Source organism: Dermacentor albipictus, chromosome 1 (genome assembly GCF_038994185.2).
Source record: "Dermacentor albipictus isolate Rhodes 1998 colony chromosome 1, USDA_Dalb.pri_finalv2, whole genome shotgun sequence".
Lineage (NCBI taxonomy): Eukaryota > Metazoa > Arthropoda > Arachnida > Ixodida > Ixodidae > Dermacentor > Dermacentor albipictus.
The window spans coordinates 135,734,785-135,762,396 of NC_091821.1; the positions used below are offsets into that span (position 1 = coordinate 135,734,785).

Sequence of the window (27,612 nt, forward strand, 5' to 3'; positions counted from 1 at the left end):
TGCGATCGGGGCCGGGCCACGCGTCTCTGCGAGCGAAGCTTGCACAGGTGCGTGGCCTGCCGCCCACCGGTAACTTCGCAGGCGATGCACCGGTATTGTTGCAGTGCACCGGTAATATTGCGGAATACCAGTGTTCTCGTAGAGCAGCAGGTGATACGTGTTGCGCGGTCGAGGTACGTGGCCTTCGCTTATTATTATTATTTTTTTCATCTCTATCATGCTCAGCACTAACCGCTAAGCAAAGGCGAGGAAAATGCGAAGCCGTCCGAACTCCGCCGCCCCCTTCTGCCGGCCTCAGAGCTAGCAGTCCGCTGCGTTGGGATTGAAACACACTCGAGCATACCGCGTAACTCTGAGTCAGGTAATGAATACTTTTATTCGGACTCCCGTTTTCTAACTAGTCGAGTTGAGCAACAGGTGCAGACGGTGTTGTGTGTTGGGGCAAAGCCGGCATAGCAGACGGCGCTGCCCACGGCCCCAGTAAGGGAAAGGGAATTAGTCGCCTTGAGCAGAACCAATTATGGGGCAGCAGTGGATTGCCACAGTTTGCGCCTCGAGCACGATGTTGCCGTGGAAGTCGAAATGATTTTGCACGCCCCTCAAGGCTTCAGCCATGTCATGAACCTGGGCCTGGGATGAACTTGGTCCTGGATATGCGGCGATACCACATGCCCGGCTTTTGGCATCCTGTGTGAAAGCGCGAATGTTAAAGCGCTATTAAATGTTCGCGCGTTCACTCAAGATATTTCAACACCAACTAGCCCCAATCGGCTATACGTTACTTGTCTGCTAGGTTCGTCCTATTTATAGGCGCCAAAGAGTCCCACCAAATCAAAGCTGGCTGCAAAGGCTGACTGTTTTAACTCGCTACAAGGTGGACACTACGACACTCCACGTGTCAAATTTCCTTGATTTCTTTCCCCCCTCACTTCGAAAAATAATCCATTGTTTATGATTTCTAAGTAGCTTATGGTATATGGTATTGTCAATGTGGCAAGCAAACGCTATTTACCTCCCCTTACCCTCCCGCAGCGTCACACATGCTAATATTTAGAACGATATTAAATTATGATTGTGTCAAGTATAAAGAAAAACAATGCTTTAATTGTAGGGGTAAATAAGGGAAACGCTGATGCTGACCAGAAAGTCATGTCGTGATTTATTTTTCACGGATTTCTCCCCATATTACTTTTTTAGCATACTTTAATTCTACCTGACAAGCGCTACGAGTACATTCACGCAATGAGGCATCCACACGCTGAGCTCGTTCCACACCGGCTTCGGTGACGATCACTACTGCTTCGGGACAGTCTACGTTAACCACAGAAAAAAAACACACACACACAAAAACGCACAGGGCTTCTTTGCGTGCAGTTCTCCGGTAGCTGTTCTTTGTCGTTTCATCGCAGCTAACTCAGAGGAGGCGTCAGTCGAACACAACAGAAGCAGTTACGTGCTCGGGTGAGCGCGAATATCGGCAGCCGAGACGTAAGCGCCGCAGCGGCTGCTGCTCTCAGCGCTACCCGAGCGGGAGACCCTTGCTCGCGGCAGACGCTCTTTTTTGAACCACGAAAAGGGGAAGCGCTGAGCATGACGCCTTCCTTGCATTTCTTTTCATGTTTGCGAGTGGGGAAAGCAGCCAGGGCAGCAAGCCTCCAATAAAATGTTCTGCCCCCCGCCCTGTTTTTTTTCATTCGGTCGTCTGCTGGTGTTCGCTTTACTGAGCGAGCAACGCCTCGTGTTGATGGGATGCTTTTCGCCGGCACACTTTTTTTTTGCTCGCCTAAAACAACGCGAAGCGTGCGGAACAACTACCCAAAGAACCGAATGAACGCAAACGGGAGCATTGACGGCTGAATGACTCTGAGTGGCATATCAATGCACTGTTCACGCTGCGTTGGCTGCATTGACAGCAGAGTTCGTGTTCTGTCGGATGGAGCCCATTAAAGTAACGGGCCTTTTCACGCGAACCTTGAGCGAGTTTTGTTTTCATTTGGTTCTTCATTTCTTTTTACGCGCTCCTACTCTGCCGCCCGTACAAAAGGTCTGTGTTTTACTACTCGAGATAGGCTCGTGTCAGTCACTGAGTTTTGCTCCATGTTGCATGACGTCCTCCCCGCGTACAGTTTGTTTGTCAGTCGTGCTCTTTCAAGGCCCTCTTCTGCTCCACGGGATAGGAACGCTTCATGCACTGCCAATAACCACCTGAACAAAAAGCATGTACCGATGGTGTACTGATCGGCCGGGAAGGTCCCTTATTTCCTTCCTGTAATGTTCGTTACCTTGTTTCCTTAGAGAACAAACTTGTTATTTTATCCGGGGTGTGCCGTTTACCTATGTTAAACCTCAAATACCGAGATCATGGCTATCTGCATAAGAAGCAACGCGCATTCTAATAACCAAATGGCGAACTGCTGCGTTCTTTTCTTTTACGTCTTGTTTTCTTATCTTTTCTGCCCCTTATCCCATCCCCCTGTGCAATGTAGCCAACTGGACACTTTGTCTGGTTAACCTCTCTGCCTTTCGCCTCTTGCTATCCCTCCCTCCTAATAGCCAAATCTCTTCCAAAATGGGATGAAATGAATTGTACTCCGAGGTTTTACGTGCCGAAACCACGATATGATTGTGAGGCGTGCAACAATAGGGTACTGCGGATTAATTTTGATCTCCTGGGGTTCTGTAACGTCCACACGAACGTCCTTATTTTTTTTCTGCATTTAAATGTGGCCGCCACGGCCATGATCGGACCGGTGACCTCGTGCTTAGCAGCGAAGTGTCATAGCCACTGGGCTAACACGTCGGGTGAGAAGGGAATCGCAAGATGCGTGGTCATCGCCGTCTTGGTCGACGCGTTATGGCAATGCTGTAGCACACAGGAATAATTGATGAGCCAGCAAAGCGGAGTAGACGTTCAGGTATGTCTTTCTCAGACGACACCAATATGTCTCTTGTCGGAATCACACGCCAAAAACTATACCGTTCTGCAAATAACGGTTTCAGCAACAGTAAGTCTTCTGGAAGGCTGTCGATGAGGGCTAGCTGTGTTCTTGCCGGGTGATGGTTACGTCAGCGACACATCATTACTGGGAACCTTTGAAAAGGCTGTGTATGCTCCATAATCACCTTTTCGCAGACTGAGCAGAGTCTGTGGGGAGGTATGCAGTTAATTAGTAGGAGTTCCGGGGTGCTGCAATAATGTTGGCTGTAATAAAGGTGCCCTGCAATAGGAACAATGATTGTGGCTACTCCAAGTACGTTGGCGCGCAATGTTTGAAAGAAATGCAAAAATGTTAGGCTCATACTAAACGTTCATGATTGAGTCAACTATTCTTCTTTTACGTGGCAGAGATTGATATGTATGACTCAAGTCTGATTTTGTTATTTGTTGTTTGTGTGTCTTGTTATGTAGATATGTGTAGATACGTTAGCCGCCTCATCTGCAAAACTCTCAAACCCTTTCATGCACTTTCACTTGTTTACAGAAACTGTGTGGATTGTTAACAGTATCTCTTAGTGTCGTTCTTTCACTGTCTTCTGAGTCTTGCTTTGCTCGTGCGCGGAACTGCAAATGTTCGGGATATTTCTATGCCTCCAGTGCTCTTCGTACATTTAGCATTGATTGCCCTGCGATGAGGAGTAGCCATCGCCATAAAGGCGCCTCAACCTACCCTTTATTTACACACCAATAAAAAATATAAAGCAAGAATATGGGCTTTACTGAAACTTTGTGTGTGACTGTGTAACACTGTATGAAGAACATTTCTATTTATTCCATGCTGGAAGGTAAACAGTGCCTCTTATGCGTAACGAACACTATTACTTTGTCAAAAAGAACGAAAGGCCCGTCGCCTAAAAGAAGCACATGATAAAAGCGGACGTCGTGAGATACATTCAAAAAGTAATTTCTGTAGCTTTCGTATTGAGAATATAATGTTAGTTAAGCAGATACAGTAAACAACCGAAATGATAAGTTAACCGCATTACGTGAAGGGGGGTGAGAAGCTAAGAGGTGTGTACAAGGCATCGTTTCGTAGACGTGTAGGTCGATACGAGCGCTCGGGGGAAGCGGCAGGAATTCATCGCTCGAATCAGTGGCAATGGAGACAAGAATGACGACGACATTCAGACGAGTGTTTAGTAGGGAAATTTATGCCGGTTATTTGAACGATTCCAGCGGGCAGGGATCGCTGTAACAACGTGCGCAATTTGTGATGTCTTACGCAATGTATGTAAAAGAATGTAACAAAGTTTTTCTAACATCTCCGGAGCTTACAAGCAATATCGCGATACCCAGAGTCATAGAGCTAAATCACCGCTTGCCATTTACTGAACGATGGACCCTTCAGCATAAGTGCGCGTGCTTTGAACTTTGCTGCTTGTCATCTTTTTGCAGCCTTTTACCTTTCTCGAGTGCAGGGCATCCAATCGGGCTCAGCCTGGCTATCACTCTTTCTCTCTCGTTCTGTGTGGTTTAACCCTGAAGGCGCCGCTGTTTTCGCACCTAATCTTTTCATGTATGATACGCCGCTTATTCTGCACACTTCAGAAGTGAGCAGCTTTACTGCTGCCATTATAAACAGCCCTTTCTTTACGGGCCGGATTCGCAAAGCTTTCCGTTATAGTGCCGTCTCCTCTTTGTCTGCCGACTTCGCTAATAATATGTATGACATGAAGGTTAGCGTACATTTGCTTTTAAGAACGGTTCTAACGTAAGAGCGTTTATCTTGAGTGCGAGCTTAGAAGATGAAGGTGCGAAAATGACCGGGAACGCATAATAATAACAAAAATAGCCAAACAGGAAATCACTATTGGATTGGTTGTGTGTTTATGTACTTACGTTGTCCGGGTTGTTTATGTTCCTTGACGTCTAAAGTCCTGAAGTAATGTCCAATCAATCAGAACATCGAATCGCGCCGTACATGCATCTGTAGCTCGATGAACAGCGACGGTGAGCGAGCATGTGGCATGGTTGGGACGGGATAACTGGAACACAAGGCATTAGAAAGTGCCTGTTGGGTGACACTGACATCTAGGACAGCCTGGAGTTGTCATTGCCTTCATTACTATGTGTCAACTGAGGAGTCAGTAAAAGGTTTGGACTGTAGATACGACCTAGAGGCTTGCAATCGGGTATCTGCCTGCGCTATTACTATGTTATACGCTGCCATGGTCGTTTGAAGACTGATGTACGTGTAGTTCGTACAGTGAAGGCTGGTTTGAACTCCTGAGATACCTTAAAGCTTGAGTAGATGTTGCGAGTGCCGCCGATGGATCGATTAGTCCAGTAGTGAGGCATGCTTCTCCTGCAGATAGGAATAACAGTGAAACGTCGCAGACAGGCGATTGTGTGCACTGTATCTCCGTTCGCCCCCTTTAAACGGCCATAGCCCACCTGTTTTTAACATTATTCTTTCTAACCCACATAAATTACGCACTTTGCACTGATAGAATGATGGCAGCTCGTGAAGTCGGCTGGAACCATGGTGGGCATCCCTGCTAACATTCACTAATAAAGAAAGCGAAGCCCTGTTGGCCGAGGTAATGTAACTATTCTATAAATTATTCCATATTGAGCTTCGTCAGGGATCCGAGCGGCTGTACGCCCATGTTATGCCGGGAACGGCCGACCGTGAAGAGCGGAGGACTAAATAAAAAATACGAAAGGGATCGAGCGAAACAAATATTTAGATTGCACCGGGCCAGTTCGAATTAAATCGACTCTGTTGTTAGCAGCTTCTCGAAGAAGCCTCCACAATTTTTAATTAACTAAATTGGGATAATTGCCTAAGTTCCTAACAATGCAGTTTACCGCCAATATGTTAATAAGTTCTAAGAGCAATATCTTTAGTGTCGGTCCTTCCGCATTTCCCCCCAACCCTTTTTTTACGAAACCGCGCGAAATCTGGAAAAACAATTCCACCGTGAACTCTCATTTGCGTAATGCTTAAGTGTTTGTCTCAAAAACTCTGTGGATGTTTTATTTATTTATTTATTTATTTATTTATTTATTTAATTATTTATAAGATACCTTACAAGGCCGCTACATGGGGATTGAGTAAGGGGGGCATAGAATCAAGTAAGCACATACAATCTAGTAACTGTATTCTAGTAATCTAGTAATTGAGTGATTTTGTTCGTGTAATCATCAGTCACGCTCATAAGTATACATTATTGACGCTTTTTCATTTAGCCTGGTATAGAAAATCGAGAGCCTGTTATGTGGGACGTGATAACTTGGTTATCGCAGATTGCTCGACGCTGTTGCAAACTCTCCCTTGCCCGGGCCGGACGTGATTTGTTGGCGCTGGCAGGAGTTAAGCCGCTATAACCACGGTAAATGCGACGTGAAATCGATGCAACCACCGGTTCAGGAAGGGAGCATGTTGAGATCGTTAACGGCGTGTTTTGGAGTAGCACTGCTGTAGCGCGTGCATGTGGGAGACGGCGACGGCGTCTCTCTCTCTCTCTGTCTGATTTTTGCATAGCCCAAATTTTGCGTTTTTTGTGTAGCCTGAAAAAAGAAAGAAACAAGAAAGAGCTCTGTTCAAGATCTCGCACCGCAAACCAAAAATGATGTTTGTAAATGTGCTCTACCTCGTAGTGACAGGCTGACCGTGAATTTACATATTAAAAATTAAATAATCTCAACAATTTATCTGCTTAAAGAGATCACAAAATACAGGATGCTCCTTAAAAAATATTTTCTTCGTGTGGCCCAGGATGCTCCTGTATACCGTACAACAAAATTCACAAAATAGCGACTGCGGTTTACATGCTTTCATCCAGTTCGTGATTCAAGGAAATGAGAAACCATTCTGTTCACTACATTCACTGCATGATGTCGTCTGTGCAGCATGTAGTACGTGTGCTATTCGCCGAGACATTTCGCGGCAGGATTTCACCAAGTAGACTAATTTCTGATATTCATGATCAATATGCCGCTAACGCAGCTTCCTAAGTATATGTTCTGAGATTGAATTCCTAGATGTGACTCGTTAGAAAGAAGCTTTGTGGCTTGCTCGTACTGCGATGTAAAAGAATAATCAGGAGATAGACAACGAGTATTAGATTTCGTGTGTCCAGCCGGGACACTCCCAGCATCCGCGATAGCCTTGGACTCGATTCCAACTGCTTTGTTTTCATCTTCAGCCTTCGGAGTGCTTTCGGTGTGCCTACACTTGCGACAACGTTCAAAGCCGCCTGCGCACCAACGTTCCGTCAAACCTACATTGTTTTCAGCACTCTATTTTCGTCCACACCTGCTCTGTCTGTCGTTCCGGCAGTCGTTGTTTTTTTAGCTGTTATTCGGAGTCCCGGGGTCGTTATTTTTTAAAGATCCATTTCATTTTCCATTCTTAACGCCCGTCGTCATTGGCTCAGACGTGGCTCGGACGCTGCCGCGCTTGGGATCGGCCGCTAAGCTGGGTGCATAAGAAAAAATGAACAGTAAATTAAACTCTACATAACCCGTGCCACTGTTCGATCCTTACTGGTATGTGAGTGCGTCTTAACTGATATATTTGTTTGCTTAAATGACATGCCAGAGGTTTGAACATGCTTACCCGCATCTCCTTCACAGTACTTGGAACCATCATCATCATAATGAGTTCTACCCCAGTTGGCCTTCGTCTTCGAATTGTTGCAGCGCACAGAAATATATACAGACGCAGGCATAAATGGTACACGGGACAACACACCTTCTGTGTGTCCCTGTCTTTGTGTGTGCTCTGTAACAATTTGAACATGACATGCCAACAAGCCCATGGGCCACTCTCATTGCCTCCGTCGTTCATCAATGAACATTTTTGTTAGTCAGCTACGTGCGCGCAGAAATTTTCAAAACTGTGCCAATGTTCGTGTATGTAGCCCTCTTGTCGACGAAAGTTAGTTGAGGACGACAACCTTTACTTTCAGATCCGGTGACTGACGCTTGGCGCTCACAGATGGCTGATTTACGACACCAGTGACGCAATGCTATAACTCTACGTTCTTAATGTTACATTACTTCGAATTGCAAGAGCAACAAAACAGAGAGGAGAGACGGGGAGGTTACTCGGAAGAGAAAATCCGTCTTGCTATATGTCCTACACTGGGGGGCGGGTAACGTAGAAAAAGCATAAGGAAATTTGCGGCACGTGAAACAAATGTACAACGATAAGGACAGGACCTCTATGGAAATGCTTTTGCTTGTCGTGAACGATGTCTGATTGCCTGCTTGTCCAACTGACATGTCGGCGTCACTTGCTATTTTGTTTCGTCCCAATGTGGCTTGCTGTAGCGCCAGAATATCACCAACAAAATTTAGTGAATTTTAGCGAAGTGAATCTAGCGAGCTGCACAAGCAGCGCGCAGAGTAGAGTGAGTGGAGTGCTGTTTCGTCTGAATTGTGACATCGAAAGTCTGAACACTAAATAAGGTCCGTGCATCGCCTGCACCGGTGCACTAGGCACTCTGCCAAGCGTATACGGAATGATTTCCCGGTGCTCCTTGGTTGGACGATGCAGCCGTGGGGAACGGCCCACTGCCAGCTCGCGCCATCTCATCAATCAGGCACTGCCGCCTTTCCTCTGCCCTGTGGCGAACCGCTTTTATCCACTACCTGGTTCAAATTTCGAAATGTGGCGCGCTTTTACGTAATTAATGGCACTCACGCTGCTGTATGTGAACCCATCACGGCTCAAAATTTATAAAGAGGCGAGTAAGAATGCCGCTTTAAGTTGGTCAAAAGAGTGCCCAGTCCATTGATAAATTGAAATTGACTTTATTTAAGTACGGCTTCCGTATTAACCATGATACAGCCGTCAGTTAATTATTTGTTATTAATACATTTGATACTCTTGCGTATGTGTTGAATGAAAGTGTGAGGAATTTGGATCGCTTGTCCTTGTAGCCCGCCATTTATTTTCTTCTCTCATAGCCCTGCTTTTCTATATTTTATTTTTGCACGTTACTTGAGAGCTTGTTGCTTAGTTCACCGCGTGACATGGGGTCAGTTAGTGATTGAACTTGTCACATCAGTCGTTTTGCGCTTGAATCCTTAATTTCTAACCAATATCTTCTTGTAAAAACATTTCCTGCAACGAATGGCTATGACATTACAAGTACGAGTATATGCTTGCGCATCAAAGTCTGAGACGCATTTTCGTTTGATCCCTTGCGTGTCACTTGCAGACAGCTGTTCTCCAGAACGCTTGTTTACTGCCGCTTCCTCGTCGTTCTTACTTTTTTCGGTGTTTTCTTTTTACACTCGCCCATGACTGCAGATTACGCGGGTGTTTTCTTCAGAGCTCTCAGAGTTGTTTTCGTTGAAGTGCAAACTGGTCGATTAAGGTGGCTCTGGCGGGCGGCGCTCGTTGTTGCGAGCCACTTGTAATGCTCGTAGACGATCACGATATCGTGGTTGGGCAAGCACAGCGAGAACTCTTTGAAACAGCGCAGCTATTGGTCGCACTTATGTGCTGTTTAAACACCTAAGTCGTCCATGCGACCGCCCACCTTGTCTTCGTCACGTGTGTGAAAAAATCTGAAGTCATCGCCGTCGTAATGACACCGTGGATATAATATCTCGTTTTGGTGCGCGATGCAGCTGTTATTGAGGTCTTGACAAGTACACGGAATGTTTAGAACGGCAGAGGTATGTCAGACTGTCGCAAAGTAGAATTATTCATCCGTACCGCAATGCGGTGATGCTTCTTTCGGCGACTGACACTTTCGCACTGTGGCCGTTGGCAGAGATGGCTCACTGATACACTCAAACTGCCGGAGCTTGATGACACGTCGAGCGTGGCTGAGTGGTCCATGAGTGAGGGTGAAATGAAAGATTATGTTATCAGGAGCTATGACGTCGGGTGAACCGTGGAGGTGACGGGTCTGCGATGTCCAGTGGAAATGACAGCTTGTGTTCGTGACCTGTTAGTCTCCGAGCTCGTTCATTTTTGAACCTCTATGTATACCTGGGTTTGATTTGGTGTTCAATTGTGGGGCTGGGTTAGATCTGAATGCGGTGGAGAGTTGGCTGCCGGAAGCAAAGTCTGAGCATTCAGTGGCTTGTCGTTACAGCAGGTGGATTGGCGTATCCACCAAGATCAGAGCGGCAGCGGTGGTGTACCGCTTGTTTCGTACTATTTGGGCTGAAGCCCACGGCATAACTTTGAGAGCTGATGCCTCCATGTGTTCCAGCGATGATTAACGGGGAAGTCGCGTCACCAATGCTACGGGCCGTGAAGAAGGTTTAATTGGTTTCAGATACATCCAAGTTCTGCTGCGGGAAAAGTAGCTCGCGTTAGGAAGGAAACGTGATCAGGAAGAGAGTATGACATTTAAAGTAGTTTTGCCCTCTTTTACGACACGCTCGGACAGCTTTCAGAAGGCGACATTTGCCAACTTAAAATTTTCCACGTTTTCCCATCCACAAGACAGTGGACGGGAAAACGGCGCCGCGGAATCTCAATTGGTAGAGCATTGCAACCCGCAATGCGAAGACGTGGGATTGTTCCCCGCCTGTGGCAAGTTTTTTCATCCATTTTCATTTCCATTAATTTATAATTTGTTTAATTCGATTGGTAAGTAAAAGTTATTTCCCCTATGCTGTCCTTGGTGTCTTTGCTGCCGTGTTATGCTAGGACTAATAAAAATCGGGCCCCTCAGTTTAGTATCTTGTCGTTTATTCGTTTATACTATATATATATATATATATATATATAAATATATATATATATATATATATATATATATATATATATATATATATATATATATATATATATATATATATATATATATATATATATATATTCTTCATGTCGCAGTGTAGCAGTCAGATAGCTATGCATTGCTGTCCAAAGATCACACAGAATTGACCAATTGTAACATTATCACAATGCAGAGTTTGAACGCAATGTACATCTAGCCTGAGAGCTTCTTTTACCTTGTGCCAGCCCGAAGCGCCGCCGGTCACCTCTCTCGTTCGAAGCACACCCAGCGAATCATTAATATTTTCAGTAAGGCCTCGTTAAAGGCCGCACGTGTTCCAGTTCAGCTTCAGCCATCGTTATCGCCCTCGCAGCTCTGGGTACCTAGTTTTAATTTTATTTTAGTCAGTCACTGACCCATGCAAGTGCGCGGCGAATGCTGGAAGCCGAAACTTTGCCCGATGCCGTCAACCATCCAAAAGAAGTATTGGAAACCCGAGAGTGCGCGAAAGAGCCGTTAAATATGTTTTATTCAACGCGCCAATGTGGTATTCTTACTTATATTATTGGCATTAAGAGCCGGCTGTTCTCCTTTTTTCCATGTCTATGCGGACGTCCCCCCCCCCCCCCCCCCCCGCTTTCCTTTCCTTGCTCTCGATGCCAGATTTTTCTGTCTCGGTGCCACCCACGTCCTCTGCTTTGCGAGCAGTTTGTCTCGCAAAGCAGAGGACGTGGTGCGAGCAGTTTGCGAGCAGTTTTTCTCGCTCGCACTCACTGCATAGCCGACAAGAACGCAAGCGCCGCTATGACTCCACCGTCCTGGCGGCGAATTGCGCCTCTGGGCGGCATGTGCGCTCGCCTGGTTTGTGTGAACAGTCTCGGAGCCGTTTCTCGCAGCCCGCACAAGGTCCTCGAGCAAGCATATCCCCCGGTAAACTATGTCGCTCGGGGGCAGAAATTGTGCACGCACCTCCCGCTTGAAACCGCTCACACGGCGTGTGTCGCCTGTCTGACGCGCGCCGCCAAGCTGGCAGCTTTGGCGCGGGAGGAGAAATTAGTGGGACCACTGTTCGTTACCTTCGTCGCCCTCAGCTGTGCATACCGCCATAGGGCGCGTCACCGTCTTCTCTCCAGAAGGTTTCATATTAAAAGGGCTGTCTCAGATTATTATTATTATTATTATTATTATTATTATTATTATTATTATTATTATTATTATTATTATTATTATTATTATTATTATTGAAGGTGTAAGCTTAGGTAATGCACTCATAAAACGAGAGCATTGTGGGCCATCAAGAGCGTGCAAGAACGACGTTCTTGAAGCAAGTGCGCAAAAAAAAAAGGGGGTGGGGAGAGGGGAAGAAAGAAGAACGATTGTTTCCTTTCCGTGCGCTCACGTGCGCTTCCTTGGACGTCGGCGGCCGCAGTGTCGGCCACAGAAAACGGCTTTGTGCAAACATCGCGCGGTGCCGTCCGATTGCAGCACTCTCCTCGCGTACGCGTACACACACCCACGCACGCACGGCGGCGCAGAGCAACACCTGGGTAGGCGAGAAACAGCTCTCCACTCGCCGACAGGCGCTGCGCACAGGTGCGCCCAGCGGCGGATCCGCGTCCACAGCTGCTCTTTTACAAAGCTCCCGCTGCTTTATGGCCGGCACGCCGAGCCGCCGCCCGATAACCGAAATTCCGGTGAACGCTCTGCCTCAGGCTATGCGCGCACCAGGCGAGCAGCAGTGAAGCAGCAGTCTCTACCGTCTCACTACCGCGCATAAATGCAAACAAATAAAAATCGCGTTTTGTCCTTTAGTACCTTTGTCTGCGTACTTGCCTGCTCTACGATTCAGCACGCGTTCGAAATACAAATGCAAAGCAGATCCAACGCACATTCTGGAATCTATGGGAAGTGAAGCTTCCGTGAATCGGTTATTGGGGAAAAGCTATAAATTTGCATACTTCATTCCTGCAGCGTGCGTCTTTGGCGTGAAGGAAATTAGCACGCGCGCGCGTGCTCTAGCTCACCCGTGCTACGTCATGTGGCAACTCGTATATTGGCTTGTGTTTCTTCATTTCTTGTTATTTATTTTGAGTGTAACATCCGTTTCGTTGCCAATCCCTGGTTGTGCATGGGTATGTGCAATAGTATGGAAGATGCATCATCATCATGTGGCGATCCTCTGAAAGAGGCAGTTGGCGTTGGTGCGATAGAAGTATACGCGCGATTGTGGCCTAACAGTTAAGAAAGTAGGCATAGAAACGTCGGAAAGGTTTGCTTTATATTTGTTGTATATTGGTTGCAATGGGAACATCTAGGTATCATCTGTTTTATCACTGAGTGATTCCGTAGTAAACAAAGCCAGCAGCCTGGACACCTATAATAGTATAGTAAAGATGTTACTGCTGTCTAGCGTGCGAGGCATTCGACAAAACCGCAGCAGCAGCAGCACCCACCGAGCCAGCAGCCACTTTCAGGAAAGGTACGCAAGGAAAGCTTCGCTTTAATATGGCCAGCCGACATACCACAGGTTTTACTTTGAATTGATCTCGCATGTCTCTAGTGTGTTCACGGAGGAACAAATAAGCATTCCGCCCGCCAGTAACGATATAACGCAGAAGAACGAACATGACGTAAGCTAACTGTGACACTTGTACATGGCGTTTGCAGATTCGACCTCAGCCTGATTGCCTAACGCCGTCTGTATCTGCAGTTTCCGCAGCGCTGCACGCAAAGTTTCTTCAATGCATGGCCATTAGGACATGTTGGCACGCGTATAATTACCGCCTTTTCACGTGAAATGAATACGTAGGGAAAATACCCTTAACGGCACTTAGCGTAAGGCGGCAGAGTAAAGGCCACAAATAATAATACTATGAACATTTCTATACAATGTCCGCGGCCTCATTTTGACCCCGCGACCACCGACGAATCGCGCTTCACTCACTATTGAGAACAGCTGTGTAACCTATATCGACCCCCCCCTCCCCCCTTTCATCCTAGGCCCGTATTCACGAAATTTCCCTCGCGTAGATTGGTTCTCCATTTACCGTCATCGCGGTGATGGTTTCGTTAACACAACGATCGCTATGATGAGAAGCAGTTTCGTGGAGGCAGCTACAGACAAGCACCTTTCCGCATCGTACACTTTTTCACGCCATGCACCCCGCAGTGTACCCGCTACAATGCCCAGAATACAATACTCCAGCCATGCTCTACCACACCACTTCGGCGTGCCAGCTCGTGAGCGCCAACCCTAGAGTCCCCCCACCCCCCAAACACACACACACACACACACATCAGTGAGAAGCCTCGCTTCTATAGCGTCAACTCGCGGAAACACATCGATCGGGTCCTCAATGGGAGCGCGCCAGGCGGCCACGGCTCATGGGGTCCCGGACTGAGGACTCCACCCACGCCCAGGGCTCGTCGAAGGAGCTTGGGGTTTCCCTTTATTTTAATAAAAGTTTTTCCTCTATCTCTTTTTTTCTCTCGACCATGAGTTGCGGGAATTTAGAACAACGACCAATGAGAAAAACACTCTATCACATCTAGTTTAGTGAACACGGGTCGGATGACATGTTCCGAGTTCAAAAAGATTTTCGTTTGTAATAGCTGTTTCCCACTGGCCGACAGCCTTCGCTAATATGTCCAACGTCGCGAAACGGTGCAGCGTTTTTGTCGAAGCAGAGAGAGGAGAAACGTTTCCGCTCCAGCTGCGAGAGAACCGAAGCGGTGTAGGGTTGGGAAGCACGCGCTACCGCATGACGCTTGCCTTGCGCGCGGACGAGCAGCCGTGGCAAGCGACCGGTCGTCGGTGGAGTACGTGTTGCTCACGTGCAGCTAGGGCCCTGCAGAGTATACTGTGCTGTTTTGCAGACTGACGGCTGCTACGTGTCAGCGCATCGTCAGGCTGCGGTCACGTGAAGGGCGACGACGTGAAAATTACATGGAAGAAAATAGGAAAGATCCCACGCGACGTGCGTGTGTATAGGCGTAGAGATGCGGCTCCAAGTCTCGAAACGTCTCTCCGCGGTCTAAAGATATCGCCCACTCGAAAGCGTAGCAGCCATAAACATTGTGCCTCGAAAATGCCGTATTTCTTGTGGAAACGGACCAAGGCAAACAGCGAGGTCTCGGTGGGATCAAAGACCTTTGGGCGACGTCGAGCAGACTATTTTCCTTTCCATCTGGTCTTCCTTTGCTTTTTATTCCTCAGAAAAGTCATTGCGGGGAGACCTACTCGGGTTTCACGTGGCAACACCAGCAACGTTTCGTGAAAGTAATGGCGAGACGATCACGACGGAGGGAGCGGGCGCCTTCATTTTCTGAGGTGGGGTGTGCGTGACGTTTTTGGGTAGCCAAGGAACTTCACAAACTAAACTGCCACACTCTGCTGCTTTTGCTCCACCGGTGTGCATTATGGCAGAGTGCACATCCCCCTTCTCACAACTCCCCGCCCTCTTTGTTTTAAGATAAGACCAGATAAAAAGAACTATATTGTTACTCGAGTGACAGAAGAAAGCTTCTCAGATCAAGTTCTTATACGCTTCATCTCCCTCAGCTACATTTAACCGTCGACTACGACGCCGTTCCTTGCTTTGCTTAAAAAAGAAAAGGAAAGACACCGGCTCCTTCACTATTATTCTCCCTTTCATCTGTGATAGTTACATTAAAATGGAAAGCAAATGACGGGCGTCGAATAAGCGTAACGAACGCTTCCTTTTTCCTACTGTTCCTTTCTTTCAATTGTAACGGCGATGCTAACCGGCCGAAACGTGAAAGCGCTAGTTAGTAAACACATTGCACGATCCGGTTTATCTGAAGTTATTGTAACTGTCATTATCCAGGTACCTTGTTCACCATAATCTCGGTTGTGTTTAAACTTGAAGCCGACTTTTAATAACGCTGAGTTTCAAACACGCCTATGTTTGATCACGAAAGGCGTGAAAGGCGTAGCGATCGCGTTGTGCAACCCAGTTCGTTTGGTTGAAACGTGTGAAGTGCAGAGGCGGCATCTGAGAGCAACGTTCCAGCTTCTCTTTGCCATTTCATGACATGTTCGAAGTGCAAGCGCCGATTTATCGATTGATCCACTTGACGGAATTGAAAATTTGCAATTATGATGAATTATCATTTCATTGTGATTTTATGAGATATAAATTGCACGTGCATATCTGCCTTTAGTGTATCACGTACGTGTATTTGTGACCACTACGTTCAAACGTGTCGGCGCAGTTGCCAGAGCTGTGGCGTAGGGTTCGGGCGATCGTATGATTAAGATTGTCGCCCGGATAGCCATGAAGGTGACGCCCTGGGTACAGACGCCGAGAACATAAATTTTGACTTTCTGGGGTGAATTTAAAAATTATCTTTGCGAATGCCTGTTTGAACAAAGCCAGCATGCCCGGCATTTCCGGGAATGTGGTACTTTATAGAGTATGGGAGTTCACCCTCGGAACAGCAGCAGGTAGCACATATGAGTCATGTCGTCTTTCAGTGCTAATAAGTCGGTCATCGAGCATACTAAGGTTACAACTCACCACTTCGATCGCGCTGGGGTCGCAGCACTCGTGTATTGAAGCGTGCAAGGTTCAGGTACGCCGCCTTGGTCAAACAAGAAACTCGAGCCGAAACACAAAGCTTTGCGTTCGTAAGTGCTGCTTGACATTGGCCTGCATCCCTTGCTAATGATATGTCCGTCACCACGATTGGTTGGCATATGCCCTCACGAATAGTTCTTGCGCTAGTAGTTTTTGTGAATACGGGCCCAGACAACCAGTTCACAAAGCTTTTTGTTCGTAAGCGCTCTTTGCTATCACCTGGTCAACTTTTCTAATAATATGTCCAGAATCACGATTCCCTGGAAATTTGTCTTACGAAGAACGCTGACGTCAGAGCTTTTGGTTTATATGGACCGTAAGGTCCATAGCCCATATGGCGAAGGCGGCTGGCCAGTGGCAAAAAGCACTTACGAACGAGAAGCTTTATGAATAGGTGCCGAATTCATTAAGCTTCTTGGTATGGATTCACAAAGCAATCTTTTATTTCGTAATTGTTCTTTGCCATTGGCCGGCTGCTTGTCTAATGATATGTCAACCACCAAATCGACTGGAATGTTTTCTCCCGAGCAATTCATTCTTGCGTAAGAGCTTTTTGTAAGTTTGAGCCTATGGCCTGAATTAACGAAGCTGTTTGTTCGTAAGTACTGCTTGGCATTCGCCGGTCGCCTGTGTAAATGTGTCCGTCATCGCTTCTGGCTAGCATTCGTTCACGAACGCTTTTAACGTAATAAAGTTTTTGCGAATGCCTGGCCTAGGACGCTTTTTTGTCATAGCTTTATTATTCGTCCTGCGTCAGCTATAATATCCCAGGCTAGCTGTACTGCTAATCTTATGTGTAGTCTGATTCAGCGGTGTTCACAATATGTTCGGTACTGTTTGGCCATTATGCTACACAAATATCACTCATCATCGTCATTATCATCCTGCTATAAAGCGCGTGCGGTAAGGGAAAGGAATTGTCACGGCCGATACACTTCCTGCCCCTTTCTTGCAATTTCTTTATTGAATAGGTTATCAAAATTCGAGAAGAGCTTGAGAAACCACCGTGATAGGTTAGTGGCTGTGGCGTTGCGCTGTTTAGATCAACGTCGCAGGTTCGATCCCTGCCGCCGCGGCCACGTTTAAATGGGGGCCAAGTGCAGAAACGCTCGTGTACTTGGGTTTAGGTGGACGTTAAAGAAGCCCAGGCCTGCCTCATAATCATATCGTGGCTTTTCCAAGTAAAACCCAAGAATTAAAGTTTTATTGCGATACGAATTATACGGACACTCGAGGTAAAGTTTTGCCGTCGTTGCCGTCGTTGCCGTCGTCGTCGCAATTGCGGTCGCTGTGATGTTCCCCTATAATGTTCCGTATGCAGTGCGACAAGAATGAGCGGCTAGCGCGCCGTATGGTGCGCGTTTGACGAAGAGTGTGTGAAGGTGAGCCAATTGGGATGGTGGCTTGATGCACGTTGTTACCTGCACGCACCCAATGTTAGAGGTCATGTGGTCAAGCAACCGCTCGGGTAGGAGAGTGAGCGTCTCTTCCTCTAGCCCACACATGCGCTAGAACACATACGCGGCCCGCCACATGAAAGTGGTCAACGAGTCTTCATTCCGCTTTCGCGAACAGACGCTGCGGCTGAGCTGCAATTGATGTCCCGTGAGTGTACCTTGCCCCTGTGGGACTCGAATGTTTTCACCATGTGTCGGTTGCGTTCGTTGTCTCCGGACATACGGATGCACCTCCCGCCTTGATTACCACGGCGTGAACAGACCATGCTCTACCGTCTGTGGCTAGGCGTTGCCTTTACAAACTCATATGCTTTCCTCATAGGAATGGCCAACAGCCCCACGTGTGACACATGTAACATCGACGAGACGCTAGCACACATTATCTGTATCTGCCCGCGGTACAGTGCTGAGAGACAAGCGATGTGCAGAGTACTGGACCAATTGGACAATCGTCCACTATCAGAACTAAAAGCTTTGGGCCAATGCTCCGAAAGAACATCCGCGTTGAAGGCATTACTCGCGTTAAGGTTCCTGCGGTCTACGGGGCTTCACGACAGTCTCCAGGAATGCCGCCTCCTACCGCTCTGTAGTGTACGTGCTTTGTTTGTGCTTGTCTCCCTTTCTTTCTATCTCCCCATTCCATTCTGTTTCTCTTTTTATCCCCCTTAACCCTTCCCCCTGCGCATGGTAGCCAACCGGAACTACCTCTGGTTAACCTCCCTGCCTTTCTCTGCATTATTTTCTCTCTCTCTCTCTACGCGGCCCGCACACCGTATCTTGGAAGTAATCGGCTGCGGGTGCAAACGTTAAAGTTGAGCGAGCCGTGTTGGCTGGGGTGGGGGGGGGGGGGGGTATACATGCGCGCTGTCTTCCCGCGCGCCTAGTTTTGGAGGTCGGGCAGCCTAAGTTTTGTTGGAGTTTCGGTGAAGCAAGAGGTAGCACTAAGCGTTCGCTCTCCGTTGCCGGCAATCTTCATGACGCCACCATTGTGACAGCGAATGGTCACAGTCATCTAGTGAAAGCTGTCCATGTTTGCCTGTGAACACAATGACACCGTGGACGTTAATTAATAGGCGATTGTTTACTTCACTTTATGCGGCCGATAGAAAAACGTTTGGCAGCATGTTACACTCCTGTAAAACGTGAAGACGAAAGCCTGCTGAACACGTGGTAATGTATTAAGTTACACAATCGGAGGGGTCAGACTTCTTGCAAGGCGTAACGACCCGCAGTGTGAAGTAAACGTGTGGCGCTGTAGCTTGACCTCCTCAACGACATATGCGGACACCTAATGCACTACCTAAAGGTTCTTTCTTTCTTTCTTTCTTTCCTTCTTTCTTTCTTTCTTTCTTTCTTTCTTTCTTTCTTTCTTTCTTTCTTTCTTTCTTTCTTTCTTTCCTTCTTTCTTTCGTTCGTTCGTTCCTTCTTTGGTTCTTTCTTCCGTTCCTTCATTCATATTCAGCCATTGCATCGTTGTTTGCTTACGGGGGTATGAGCCATTCCTGATGATCTTAGTTTTTGCTTCACTGGACTAGGCGCCGCTCTTTTCGGGTATGAGCCGTTGCAACGAGCCACTTAAGGCTGTTGCCTTAATAAAAACCTTAGTCCGTGTAATTGTCCATTAAATTTCTATCGCTATGAAAGCTCCGCCTTTCAGACGAAACGGTGACTTTTCAAAATAGGAGTATATATTAAATCACTACGCAGGGGTTTTTTTCTTTAGATATAACATAGGTACCACGTGTCTCTTTCCGACATTGGACTGTACCGTGGATTCGGTCCGACTGGGGTGTGTAGATCGTTCGCGAGCCGCTCCTAATGTTTATAATCACTCAACTGCAAGCTCCTCTACTTGTAAGAGTTTAAATGCATGCGTTTCTTTTCTTTTTTCATAAATATTCAAACTATTCGTAAAGGGTAGGTGGGGCTTTAGCAAACTAAGAGTAAAATAACCGTTTCCGCGTCACGTAATATGCGCTGCTAAAGTCATTCGACACGCAAGAAGAAATAAACAGGTGCAATCTGGCTTAAGGACAATGGATAAATTAAAACGGGAGAAAAGTAATTTGTGTGTCTTCCCCTGTCTTTAGTGCGTTCTTGATCTGTTGAGTATTGCGCTCTCGCCCTATTCGCCGAATAAAGAGTTTCACCCGTGATTCACAGTTTCGGCACTGAATGGTTCTTCACCATCATTACAAACGTGATCATGTACATAGGATATTGCCGCTGTATCGCCCCATCTCAAGCAGTTTCATTTCCAGCTAGTCTCACGACCCCAAGAGTGGAGAACAATGATTTCCCCGCATCACGAAGCTGAAAGCGCTAAAATTGTGCTGCCCTGTTAACGCTTCCGGGTCGCCAAGGTACCCTTGCTGCCGTTGCTAAACGCGCCTTGAGCCGCAAACCCCAGACCTGGCACTGCGCCGGGCTCGTCCGACACACGAGAGAAAGAGCACGGCCCATACCTAAGTGGCCACCAAGTAAATACAAAACGCTGACGCTGTCGCGTTCTCGTTGCTGCAATTTAGTTGTATATTTTCCTTTTGTACACGGCTAGCATAACGGCGCAAAGGCTGGAAGAGCTGCCGGCGGTAGCATGGCTTTGCAGAGTTTATAAATATTCCTCTCAGAGCACAGCGCTTCCAGTAAAGTACCATGCTTCCCCAGAAGTAAACCGTCTAGACTCTGCTACTCTTGAGAAAAGTTGCAAAAAGTCTGCAATGCATTTTTTTTTAGAAGGTCACCGTCTTCGTCTTTTTTCCAAGTTGGAATACAGTCATCCTTTGTCCAACCAGCGTCCTGATGGAGGGCGCTACTCGTACTTCGTGAATAAAACTGCTTGTGGACACTGCGACAAACTTGAAGAAACAACCGTTTCCACGTGGTTTGGCAGGTGGATGTTATATTTGTGAATCCAAATTCATGGGCACTCTAACCACTGCCATAACTAGAACCAATGGCGGTGATCCGGGCCATTTAATACAACTGTATCGTACATTCTTTGACTGCAGTCACTCAGACGCGTCTATTGTATCCAGTCAGAGCATTGCAGAGGCAAACCGCAGGCGAATCAGTGGCAGCCAAAGCAGTATTCGCTACAATTATTCTAGCAAGACTAAAGAATGAATTCAACATGTTGTCACGTACGTTACGCACAGCAACAGCATTTATTGTGAATCATCCTTTTTTACGTATATTTGCGTCTACGCTAAACAATCACAGGCGATCAAACGTAGTCAACCGCTAAGGCGTTCCTCATAGCCCACTGTGCAGTTCCGGAGCGTTGAACGCCACAACTTATTTTTAATCCCCCTTAAACTGTCACCTATGTCCCATTGCTATATATGTTGCGTTTCCTTTACAGCGAAGCTCTATACCTCTACCGTCCAAGGAAATTTTCGTGTTGTGGTTGGCGTGGTAAGCAAAAAAAAAACTCCCCACACGTGGGCCGATCCCGGAGATAGTGCAATGCCGGGCCGACCCGCGGCGGAGGTGCAGTTCGCCATGAAGGGGCCCACATACACAGCTTCGATGGCCATCCTTCTTCACAGAGTGGAAGGGCACTGAGTTTTTTCTTCTTTTTTTCTTTTTACCTTTTTCTCCACTTCCATCTCAACACTATCTCTTCAGTCACTTAGATTATGCGAATAGCAGACATTTTTTTTTATTTGGAAGCTTGCCTTTCAACATAATCGTACAAACTGCTTCATATTCGAACAACGTTGCTGGTGTAGTTCCTTCCACATTATTAGTTTGACAGGTAGCTTCTTGTCTGAGAGGATAATGGATTCATCTGTGTCGTTCTTCCATTCTGACTGAATCCCAGTAGTCGCTTATCTTACCAGACTGACTTATTCATGTGCCGTGGAACAAAAATAGCTGAACTGTGTTTTCTTGATAATTGTCGCGTCATAGAAATCAAGACTATGTAATTTCCTGTGTTGCAGGCATTGCATACTCCTAAGATTCCGTGTCATAAAACGACTTAGCTTCCGCATTTGCCTTCGGTATGCTTGGAGAGAGGCCTTATTTCCGCACGAAATGGGGCCATCTTCATAGAAAATGTTGCCAGACGCTTCTTTTGCATCTTTCTGGACAACCATCTTCGTGTCAAAAGCAAAGGCCATAGTACCTACATTTGGTGAAGCTCTAAGCTATCACTTTCATGAAGAGAGCTCGGAATCAGTGCTTCCCTGCATATTTTCCTGATGAAATGGATGCACTTCTGCAGATATTTTACTCAGGGCAGTTCTAGTAGTAGAGAGTTACGCAGCAGCGTTGTTGTTGGCTAGCAGAAAGCGAGTAAACATGTGCTACGGACATATACAGGTCGTGTGTATCAGCACTTCGCGTAATATTTAAAAATGGCCGTTTCGAAATAAATGGACAGTTCCTTCGGAGGCAAACCGGACGTGGTAGCAACCACGGGGTGAAAGGTGATACGATGTTATTAGTCACTAATCAACAAAAATTCATTAATTAACCTTTACACATTTACTTTCAAGGGGCTCATCGTAATTGGTAAATTGAAGCGAAATCTCTATGCAAGCCTTATCAACTTTTGGATCTGGAAAATGCGATTACCTGCGGAACTCTGGCGCAGCGAATTTCGGCTATGAGAACGCGCGAAACCGCAACTGGGAAGCTGCAGCGATCGCAAAGCTGCGCGCCTCGAGGTGACGTTCTCTTTACGTCACCCAGTAGCGGATGTTGCGTTCTCCAGGGTAACGTACCTCACCGCTGCCGAGTTGTTGCGACGCCTGGTTCTTCAACCTCGACCGGCGTTACTATTGGGTAGCGTGGCGTTGGCGGCAGGTTGCAGGCGTCCGGTAAACCATGGCGATCAGGCAAGGACGAGACGACTTCTAGTGCGAAACTTGCACGGTTTATTCAATGGTTGGTGAAATATGAGAAGAAGAGAATGAATGAAGTGAAAATGTACATTGCGGGGCCCCTTAAATAGGTCACGTGACATGCAATGAGTGTGGTTGTTGAGGCGCGGCTGATCCCTGCTCGTGAGGCGGCATGGGCCCGCATCCGCAGGTGGTATGCCGCAGTGTCTGGTCGGGGAATAGGCGGTGGATCTCTGCACCCAGGTGAGGTGGCATGGGTGGGCCTCCGCAGGTGGCAACCCGCAGGTCCGGGATCGTAGGCGCTTATCCTTTCTTCTAGGCGACGTTGGTTCGCGGAAAGGGCGTATGATTGTGGATGGGCCGCTGATCCCCTTCTCTTCTAGGCGTCATTGGTTCGTGGAAAGGGCCTTCCTTTTAGCGTGGGACAGTTCGCACACAAAGGGGCCTTTAAGTACAGCGGGGCGCCAGCCGGACCGGAAACCACTCGAGACAACCACAACAAATTGGGAATCCACCCTTCGTTTCAATGAGGCATGGTGGTTGAGCATCCTTTTTGCCCGGAATGTTACACGCCAACCGTAACACGGGGAGCCAGCGGGCTGCGACAGCGAGGAGCATGGAACCGCAGCCCGCCGGTTGCCTCGAGGGGCGTGGCTTTGCGCTCGCTGCAGCCTCCCAGTTTCGGTTGCGGGCGCTCTGATGGGTAAACGCATTTTTCCAGATCCAAACGTTTAATGGCTTGCAAGGAGCTCTCGCTTCAGTTTCCCGATATCGATGAGTTCGTTGAAACTAAAAGTTGAAAAGTTTATTAATTATATTTGTTAATTAGGGATTAATATCCTTTCCACCTGTCAAACCGTGGTAGTCACAAATGACGGTATGTCTCCTAAGCAGTTGTCCTTTTCTATTAAAATGGTCATTTTCGAATGTTACTTGAAGTCTCCGTAGAAACACTCGGTAAATGGAAATATATGTGCCAGCAATCAAGAAGGCTTTGGAATTTCTGTAGTTTTCCTTTGTGACAATGTCGCAGTAAACGCGGTATTCTTTAAGGTCGTCAACTCAGAAGTGCTTCTCAACGTTTGATGCCGACGTTATGAACTAGCATGTAGAGCTGGTTTTCTCGAAGCTAAAATAATTTTCCATCACCGTTAGGCGTGCATTCGCTTCCGTCTATATATCGCGTATGCGTCCACCTAATTAGCGTTTCACTGAATTTTGCACAGCTCGCGTTGGGCGAGGCAAACGTGGGCGCCTCCACAGTACGTCCGGTTTCTTCAATGTCACAGCTGGGAGCACTCGGCAACCTCTATTTGGCAACCTAACGAATTAACGACCACTCGTGTACGTTATGAGCGCGTAGCTGCTTCACTGCCACTGAGGGAATTCGTCGGTAAGCTTGCGCCGCTTGGGCCACCTGTGTTTCTTGGCTACTGTCCCTACATTCCGGGTGGATGAGAAAGTTTGTTTACTTCCATTTTTACGTATGCACCGAAATCTAGTAGTGAGGGCGCTTCCGCATATGCGTACAGAGAGAAGTGCCCCGCAGGCCTAGTGAGGTAAATTGTTAACCCGCGTCTCCAGCAATGCTGCAGATACATTCAAGCACTTAAAACCAATAAAAAAAATACTAAGCCCTTCACAATAAAACGTGGATTTGTGGAGCTGAATGAGCGCTGCGGAAACGAGTTGATTGTCCTGTATATGCAGGGCGTCTGATTTTCGTTCAATGTACGCCTTCAGCCGACGTAATTTTTCACTCGTTCCCAGGGTACCAGTGTTGTAAGAGCTTTCACACTTTCTTCCAAATCATAAAACGTGACAATTCGTTGACGACCATGTGAATGTACCTGTGAATGTGAAGAGTACCTGTGAATGTCTGTGAAGAAGCACTACGTGGCTCTATAATATTCCGCTGTATCTCTAGTAAAAACACGTGTGCTTCGGGCCACTGGCTACGTACGTGTGAAAAGCACTCGAACTACCGTTCCTTCCATGTTTGGAAGTATGTCTTTCCTTGTGTTCTTCCTAAAATGAGAAAAGAATTTAAAGTAATGCAGGGCTTCTAGCATAGCGCAAACAAGCGACTCGCGTTACAGCTGAGGAGTACAATTTCTTAAGAAAACCAAATGTAAGAAGAAGTTGGCTAAAAATTATTTTAAAATTACCTTACGGTAATTTCGTAATATCTCACATCAAATACTCCGCTATCACGATGGTGTCTTGCGAATACCTGAGTAGATACTTATGTTATATAATAATATATATGATACTTGTACTTATATGTTATATACTTATATGAGTTATACTTATATGCGTGCGCGAGTAAATTGCTTTTACGATAAACCTGCACTATTACCACACACGATTACGTGCCCCGGAATTTTCTTGAGCCGTGATGAAAGGGCTAAATCAGTTTTCACTTCGTCGTTTGCCTACCTCTATTTGGAAACCGCACAGTCCCAACATTCTCGCGCCTAATCTCTTGACGTGTGCTGCCGCACGTTTCTCGCTACAGGCACGCGTGATGGCCAGCTCCGGAGGCGCCAAGGTATGCTGGATGCTGGTGTGGCTGTTGCTGCTCATCTTCGCCGCCTTCTGGGTAGCCGGCTTTGCCGCCTTCTGGTACATCCTGGTGTACGTGCTGGTGCCCTGCGTGCCGGCGGCCAAGGACGTGGCCGCGCTGCTGCACCGGGGCGTGCTGCTGCCGTACTTCTGCTCCGACAACATGGTCAACGGCAGGGACATCAACAGCGGCATCCAGTTTATATGCGCGGGAGGCACTGTGCCCACCTGAGCTCTTCGCTCGGCGCGTCTGTCATTGGCCACAGAATGCCGGCGGCACGCCACGTGTGCCTCTCCTCGTCCACCTCCTGCTTCTGACGGGACGTCTGCCGCCCACTCCACAGCGTGGCCGCGCATCCCGAAATGGAAAACGCAAACAAGGAGCACGTTCACTTCGTGTCGCTATTTATAACGCAGTCTTCCACTGCAGTGCTTCTCACTGCTGATATTCAAGGGCGCTCAACCGGGACAGTTGCCTGGAAAGTAAACAAAGGAGTCGCGATATTGGAGAGTAGGAAAAAAAAACAGGAAAGTAAAAAAAGAACAAGAAGAAAAAAAAACGGTGCTTGCTCTGTGAAAAAAAAATATTTTTTTCATCCCGTTGATTAGACTATAGTGGCAGTTCGTCGGCATTTTCTGTTTCGAAGTTAAATTGACCCCAGCCGGAAATTTGAGGGCAGCTCGTGTCCTAGTCAAATAAAATACGACGTATTCTTTAATGCATCATTTATTTACTGGACTAAACAAAGGCTTCATTATGTGGTCGACGAAGAAGAGGAGGCGGAGGGTGGATATGAAGGAAACAAAGTGTGTCATCATCACAGTTTAGCGAATGAAACCGCTCTACGTTGGGCGAGTGCCATCGTCATTTTCCTTAGTTCATGGTATTTTTGCAAGCGAAGGGCAGTTGGTTTGGTTTCTAAATGAATGTACTAGCAATGGAACCTGGTTTTATGGAAGAGAAGCTTTTGTATTGCTTATTGGCCTGAGCGATCATCGGCATACAAAAATACTACTATGATTCATGATAGGCGGTCTGCTTATTCTGGACTCATCCCTCTTGTTCCCTTTTTTCAGTAACTTTCTTTCTTGGCGAAGTTTCTTGCCATGTATAAGTAATGTCTGCATGTATCGCATGACCGAAAAATTGTCTATTCTTTATTGCTGAAAGGGGTCGCAGAGTGCTTGCATCCTTCTTTTTTTTCTGTTGCAATTGGTTGCAAAAAATAGTACGTAGATACTCCGTTTATTTCTGTCGGGGACGTGCATATATCACAAATATTTTCTTGTCCGAAGTTACTATTAAGTTTATGACTTCTGGTAACGCTGGTGTAGCTTGTGGTGCGTAGTTTCGGTTGAGTTCATGTTGGGTTCGTTCGTAACAGTCCGTGACTACCGGTGGCGACTAGATGTCGTGTGTATGTGTTCGTGCGTCAACCACTTGTGCCTAGCTCTGTTACATCATTATAACCTCAAAGTCTATCATTGACTAATGTGTACTGTTATTCAGATGTTCGTGACAAGGAAGCCAGTTGAGGATATTATGATTCTCTTCGGCGGTATATTTTTTCTTTGTTTAAGATGAAATAGGCTCTAATGATTAATTTTACAGTAACCATAACTACTGAGCAAGCATTCTCGTTCCTCCAATTTGTCGCACTGTTACGATTGCTTTTGTTTTGTACCGCTGAAAATGTCATCTTGCGATACAAGGCTCGGCTCCAGCGTTGAGCGTGAATAAGTAGTTTTGCTATTAACTTATCGCCAGAGCAGTTTGGTCCAATTGACAAAGAAAATAACGATTTGGACAGGCTTAGTACGTTTATTCAGCATATTCATTTAATTCCAAGCTACGCTAGGCTACAGTTATTTGCTGCACTGAAATTGCAAAACTGACAGACAGGTTTGCTTCTGTTGGGCCGTCGCGGCAGAGCTCTCGCTTCACGTTGTTGAAAGTCTTTGTTACCTTTGTTTGATCTCGAATGCAAGCTGAGGACAAGTTAGAAAGGCTTGCTTGGTATTTAGGGTACGTGGCACGTCGCTCGGGGAAGACCTTGAAGTGAACACTTCGATAGCACTGCAGTCTTTCAAAGAGCACCTTACAAATGAAAGCACAACTTGGGCACGCTACATACATTGCACGGAACAATATTCGTGGTTCGGTAAGATGATTCTATGTTCAACTTTGCAGGCCGATAATTATTTGAGCGACGAGGCACGAGGACAGAAGAAGAAGGTTCTCAGTAGAACCGTGTACTGTGGATTTGCTATTACGCCTGGCAGTTAAGCAGGTTGTTTTAGTGTATGCCTGGTTGAAGATATACAAATCGCTACCATATATGTATGGAATGTCGAGTGTTGTTTGCTGTATTTGTTTTTGGAATCACAAGGTTGTGTGAGCTGACCTTTGCAAAACGAAGTAAACCATGTGCCTTTCACAATGAA

The 27,612-nt window shown here is 46.8% G+C and overlaps 1 protein-coding gene across 1 annotated transcript; it reads left to right on the forward strand.

Annotated features, from left to right (window-relative positions):
• On the forward strand, positions 1-27,612 carry LOC139050056 (uncharacterized). The gene is made up of 2 exons (XM_070526220.1): positions 1-173; positions 25,121-27,612. The coding sequence occupies exon 2, from the start codon at positions 25,130-25,132 to the stop codon at positions 25,397-25,399; it is 270 nt and encodes an 89-aa protein (XP_070382321.1). The 5' UTR covers positions 1-173; positions 25,121-25,129; the 3' UTR covers positions 25,400-27,612.